The sequence below is a fragment of the Triticum aestivum genome, chromosome 1A (genome assembly GCF_018294505.1).
Source record: "Triticum aestivum cultivar Chinese Spring chromosome 1A, IWGSC CS RefSeq v2.1, whole genome shotgun sequence".
Lineage (NCBI taxonomy): Eukaryota > Viridiplantae > Streptophyta > Magnoliopsida > Poales > Poaceae > Triticum > Triticum aestivum.
Window position 1 is genome coordinate 551223741 of NC_057794.1, and position 6257 is coordinate 551229997.

Here is a 6257-nt window from a genome sequence, read left to right on the forward strand (position 1 = left end):
TGGACAAGACCCAATCCTAAGCATAGCACTAGATCGTGTAGTTCGTATGCTAAAGCTTTTCTAATGTCAAGTATCATTTCCTTAGACCATGAGATTGTGCAACTCCCCGGATACCGTAGGAGTGCTTTGGGTGTGCCAGACGTCACAACGTAACTGGGTGGCTATAAAGGTACACTACGGGTATCTCCAAAAATGTCTGTTGGGTTGGCACGAATCGAGACTGGGATTTGTCACTCCGTGTGATATCTCTGGGCCCACTCGGTAGGACATCATCATAATGTGCACAATGTGACCAAGGAGTTGATCACGGGATGATGTGTTACGGAACGAGTAAAGAGACTTGCCGGTAACGAGATTGAACAAGGTATCGGGATACCGACGATCGAATCTCGGGCAAGTATCGTACCGATAGACAAAGGGAATTGTATACGGGATGACTTTTTGCTTTCTGCAACGTTCCCCAACATAGACAGTCCCTAAAACTATGCGGATGACTTTTACACCGAGACGAAGGTAGTATGATTTTACGTGGATGTAAGAACCCAACCCTGTATTCACAAGACTAGCAATCCCAATTCACAAGCTGTATATATAGTAGTAAATCGTTTATACACGTTCCACCACGTACGTGCATCCAGCCTACACGCAACGAATTTACGAGAGATAACCTGGCCATGCACATATCACCTGATCGCTGTGTATCCATCTCACAACGAGCAGTGTCATCATGCATCGTAGTCGTACGTAGATGATCTCCTACTTCTTCATGTTGTGAGGATCGGGGGGAGGTAGGTGGACTTGTTGCCGAGCACCCTGGCCTTGGTGTCGGGGAAGAAGGCCGTCGTCTGCACCAGCTCTCCGCCTTCGCCCACGCCGATGGGGTAAGCCAGGAGGTGGCCCGGCAGGTCTCCCTGAGGCGGCGTGTCGCTCGCGAACATGTCCCAGTGCTGCCGCGCCACCTCGTTCACCCTGCGCACGCACGCCAGGCTCGACGGCTGGAGGAGGTCGACGGTTGCCGCGGCCTGGCCCAGGTGCTCCTGCCACAGGGCAAGTCGTAGGCCGTGCACCTGCCCCCTCGCCCGCCGGTTGGTGGACGCGAGGTAGCCCGGCTGGTACGCGCCCATGGCGATCTCCGAGTCCCGGCCGCCGTCCATGGAGCGCTGGTTGATGTTGGCCGACCCCACGATGACGTACTCGTCGTCGACTGCAAACAAAATGTCAGCAAGACATAGTACCATCAACTTCTTTGACATGGCACTAAGGTCTAAGGCATGGGTTACCTATCATGGTCTTGGCGTGGACGTAGATCATGAAACGCCTGGCCTGCTGTGCCCTGACGTAGTCGGTGTCGGGGTCGGGCCTCTCCGGCGGCACGTACTCGCCGGGGCCGGGCGCCTCCCTGTTGCCGAGGCAGAAGAAGGTGAGGTAGTCGGTGGGGCTGGCCTGGATGCCCTTGGCCTGAATGGCGAGCGCGACGTCCTTGTACATCATCTCCATGGTCCGGCGCTGCCAGTCGAGGATGGCCTGCACGGAGCCGCTCTCGGGCACGCCCTCGGGCCACATGGGCACCACCACGTAGACGGCGAAGCGCTCGCCGGCCTCGATCTTGCTCACGATCTTGAGCGACAGCTCCTTGGGGATGAGGTGCAGCGCGTTGATGTCCTCCACGGCGACGCCGTCGTCGCGGCTCCACGCGTAGGAGCTCCCCAGGAAGTACTGGTTCTCGATGTAGATGAAGTCGCGGGCGCGGCGGATGGCGTGGATGTAGGCGTCCTGGATGCTGTCGATCACGTGGTCCTTGCCCGTCTCGAGGCCGATCAAGGCCGCCTCCTCGGGCTTCTCCGGGAACCCCGCCGCCGCGCCGCCGTCGATGGACCGGAACACCTGCACGTTCCACGAGTCGGCGTCCTGGACCGCCTCGCGCGCCGCCCAGCCCCGGTCGAGGGTAACGAGGTGGTTGTCGCCGTCGCCCTGCTTGCGCCAGCGCTGCTCGAAGTTGTCGAGCACGTCCCACGCCGCCGGGCCCTCGACGCGGCAGTGGACGTCGTGCCACGGCTCCCTCGGCCCGCCCTTGCTGATGGACGCTCCGGGGAAGTTGGGCTGGTGGAAGTCGTCGCGGTGCGTGGTGCCGAGCGTCCGGAACAGAGGGTGCTCCTGCGTGTCGTACCTCCCGTCGCAGAGGTCGATGCCGCCGAGGAAGCTGACGAGGCCCGGCGACGCGTTGGCTGCGGCGGTGCGGCTGCTGTCGACGATGACCGTCTTCTGGTGGTGGGTGAACATGGCCGCCGTCTCCACGTCCTGCACGTAGCTCCTGCCCTGGTCGGGGTTCCGGGGGCAGAGGATGCAGCGCACGCCCGTGCCACGGAAGTACGTGGCCGTGTCCTCGTCGTGCGTGGCCATGAGACCGTCGCGCCGGATGGCACCGAGGCCCAGCGACGTCCGGTCGTCCCACACCAGCATCAGCACCGTGACGCCGTCGGCCGCCTTTCTCTCGAGCAGCTCGCCGAGCGTTCCCGACGACGGCTTACGCGGGTCGCGCACGAGCGCGACGCCGGTGTTGACCGACCACCCGGCGATGTAAACCATCCTCCGGGCGTTCGTGATGGCCTCGAACACGTCCTCCCAGCAGCGGCGCGGCTGGTAGGGCTTCCCTCCGGCGAGCGTGACATGGACCCGCTGCGCGAAGGCGTCGGAGATGTGGGCGTCCTGGTAGAGCCTGACGCGGCAGCCGCGGCGCTGGCCGAAGAAGGTGCGCGGCACGCCCGGGTAGGCCGCGGAGCCGACGCCGGCGCCCCAGCGGGCGGCCGGGTCGCGGGCGACGTCGGTGAAGCGGAGCTGGACGTGGATCCTGTCGCCGGCTTCGAGCGGGCGGCGCTTGTCGTCGCAGATGGGGAGCCACTGGTCAACCCACTGGCCGGCGAGCAGGGCGCGGTCGGTGGGGAGGTAGGCGCGGCCGATGAGCGTGGCGCCGACGGGGTTGTCGGCCTTGACGGTGAAGATGACGTGGGCGGCGTCGTGGGCGCAGTAGACGTGGAACGACTCGTCCCACCTGGGCGCGTTGCTCGGGTCCAGCATGCGCGTCCGGCCGACGCGCGCCTTGTCGATGTCCACCGTCGCGTACAGCTTGCCCGCCGTGCCGCCGAGCCCGATGGCGTTCTCCAGCTGCTGCAAGCGCGCGTTTCTCTACGTGTGGTCAGGCATGGCTAAAAGTTTCAACGAAATTTCTAGCGAAATCCAACCTGAGAGTTGTTGCAGAATGACAGTTTCTTGATCCAGGAGAAGACTCTCTTCTTCATAACAGTCTGCTTCCATGCATGCATGCACATATTACTGTACTGAAATCACAGAGAACATTATAGAAGAGCGTACGAGGTAAGAGGAAGCCATGGCGGACCTTGCGGGTGGGTCGGAGCTGGCCGCCGGAGGTGACGGACAGGTCGGCCTCCAGGATCTTGGCGTGAACCACGCCGTGCAGCAGCAGCTGGGCCATCTTCTTCTTCCTCCTCCTCCTCGCCTTCTTCTGCTGTCGCTTCTTGCGCTCAGACGGCTGGCTGGCCTCCAAAGCCGACACTTGTATTGTATATATACAGTCTCCCATCTAACTGCAGAGAGCATGCAAGGATTATCCATGGCGATGTGGGTCAGCTTAACTTCCTTCCTTTCATCCGTTCCCTTCCTTCCTTGAAGAACAATTCAGGGAGAAGACGTCTCGAGAGGGCTACTGAAAGGTATCGAGGCAAGGGATCTTATATTAGAACAGCTAGCGCAAGAAAAGCTAAGGTTCTTCCAGGTTGTTTGTTTACTTTAGTCAGTCAACAGTCCTAGATTTTACTACCCGCTGGCTGCTTTCTCTGAGAGGAGAAGCGGTGAAGATTCTGGCGCATGCGGGGTTCTGCTTTTTACTGCTGCGGAAAAGCTTGTGTGCTTTCTAGATGTTGCATACCACTCAAAGCTTAGTGGTATATTGTCATGTAAGATCTCAATATAGTACCAACTAAGATTTCGTTAAGTCTCAGTCGATTGAGATTTATCAATCTCATTTTAGGAATTGACTAGACGACTTTTTTCTTCATTTTTCAACTTTCTCAACTGCAAGCAAAAAATAGAAAAATAAAACAAAAGTTCAACCGCAACATGTGGTGCAAAATAAAAATGTTGATGAGCCACAAACCAACTGCTCCCAATGTCTGAGTGTCGAGTCTGTCGACCCCCTTTCCTCTCCCCTCATCGCCCACGAAGCGGTGAAAACCGACGCGTGCCCCGACCCTCCCCTGAGACACAACACAGTGAGGGATGTAAAGTAGGATCTAATATATTGTCTTTATACACGTATTTGTATACGTATGTAATTGTAATTGTGATCATCTATATATTGAGACGTGAGGCTGGATATCAATCACTCACGCAAAACCCTAAACCATGTATTTCAACATGGTATCAGCCAAGTCGGGCCGCCGCCGCAAGTCCCTCGTGCCGCCGCCCGATCCTCTCTTCCGCGTGGCCGCCGCGTCTTGCTAATTCACGTATGCGCATATGCAGGAATCCATCCAGCTGCTTGCTTGCTAGCTAGCTAGCTAGCTTTGCCCGTCCGCTACCGCCGCTTCCAATCGCTGCTGTTGCGCGTGCCATCCTCTGCTGCTGCCGCGCGCCACTCCATCCGCGCCACCACTGCGATGTCATCCTCCGCTAAGTCCGCCGGCCAAACTGCCGGTGCCCTCGTCTCTTCCCCCATCGCCACGATCCCCGCCACGCTCGCCATCCCGACGATCTCCGTCTTCCTCGGTCGCCACAACTTCATGCTCTGGGGGGCATCACCAGCACCGTTCTTGCCGGTGCCAACCTCCACGGACACCTCGATGGCATCAAGGCGGCACCGGCCAAAACACTCGTTGTCGGCACCGGCGACGCTGCCACTACCGTCACCAACCCGAAGTATCACCAATGGTGGGTTCAAGATCAGCGCGTCAAGGGGCTTCTTCTCACCTCCATGGATGAGGATATTGCATGCCAACTCATTGGCTGCGAGTCGGCGCATGCGGTGTCGACAGCCGTCGCCGCCATGTTCGGCGCCCAGAGCCGCGCCAATGTCCGCCACATCCGGCGGCAACTTTAGTCGCTGAGGAAGGACGATCTGTCCGCCGCGGAATACATGCACAAGATGAAGGCCCTGGCCGACACTATGGCCGCCGCCGGCTCTCCGATCCGTGATGATGAGCTTATCGATCACATCCTCACCGGCCTTGGCTTCGCCTACAACTCCATCGCCGCCTCCTTGGGCGTGAGTAACGCACCCATGCCCTACTCCAGTTTTTACTCATTGGTTCTGTCATTTGAGGTGCTGCAAGCACAGTAGAGTGCGGTGGAGGGGTGGTCTCCCTCTGCGAACGCCATGACCCGTTCGGGTTCGTACGGCGCGGGCGGACACGCACCCTACTCCGACCCTATCCCTCCCAAGGAGGGGAGCGCTCGGCTGATGGACATGGCTAGCCAGGGCAGAGCCGCCAGGTTGGTAATGGCGGCAGCACCGGCAGCCGTGACCGCAACGCTGGTTATGCCGGCAATGGCCGGCAAGGTCGAGGGGGCAACACCGGCAACAACGACGGAGGAGGTGGGCGTCGCAACCGCTGGCGTCCCCGGTGACAAATTTGCAAGAACTGGGGCCATGAAGCCGACGACTACCACAAGCGCTATGATCAGGATCACAACTCTCGCTCCACCAACTCGGCCTCCACCAACACAGTGAACTTTCCTTGGGTACTGGATACTGGGGCTACGGATCACTTGACTAATGATCTTGAGCGCCTCCAGGTTCACGAGCGCTATAACAGTAAGGATCAGGTTCAGGTGGCCAATGGTGCAGGTTTGTATATTTCACACATTGGTCAATCGCGTTTACCCGGTTCATCTCTTAAACTGCGTAACATCCTTCATGTTCCACACATTAGCCAAAATCTTTTGTCTGTTTATCATCTTCTTTGTGATAATGACGTGTTTGTTGAATTTCACCATCGTTTTTTCCTTGTTAAGGACAAAGCAACCAGGCGTGTCATCCTTCCGATAGAAGTTACGGGGGGGGGGGGGGGGTCTATTCGGCCCCCTTCGCTCGTGCGTCATTCTCATCGTCTCGCCGTGCCTCCTCCGGTGTTCGAGTTTCGTCATCCCAATGGCATCAACGTCTTGGTCATCCTGCAAATAATGTGGTCACTTCCATTGTTCGGAGTCATGAACTTTCGTGTTCTAGTTCAAATAATTCATCG

At 58.3% G+C, this 6257-nt stretch overlaps 1 protein-coding gene across 3 annotated transcripts; it reads right to left on the bottom strand.

Moving 5' to 3' along the window:
- Window positions 1-563: 563 nt before the first annotated feature.
- On the bottom strand, window positions 564-3582 carry LOC123066312 (phospholipase D alpha 1). 3 transcript variants are annotated; one of them, XM_044489436.1, is made up of 4 exons: window positions 3395-3582; window positions 3240-3302; window positions 1281-3162; window positions 564-1204 (listed from the first exon to the last, which is right to left on the bottom strand). In XM_044489436.1, the coding sequence occupies exons 1-4, from the start codon at window positions 3488-3490 to the stop codon at window positions 765-767; spliced, it is 2481 nt and encodes an 826-aa protein (XP_044345371.1). In that variant the 5' UTR covers window positions 3491-3582; the 3' UTR covers window positions 564-764. The 3 variants fall into 3 exon arrangements, with proteins under 3 accessions (XP_044345371.1, XP_044345359.1, XP_044345365.1); XM_044489424.1 differs by having other exon boundaries at window positions 1281-3183; XM_044489430.1 differs by having other exon boundaries at window positions 1281-3165; window positions 3395-3580.
- Window positions 3583-6257: the final 2675 nt, after the last annotated feature.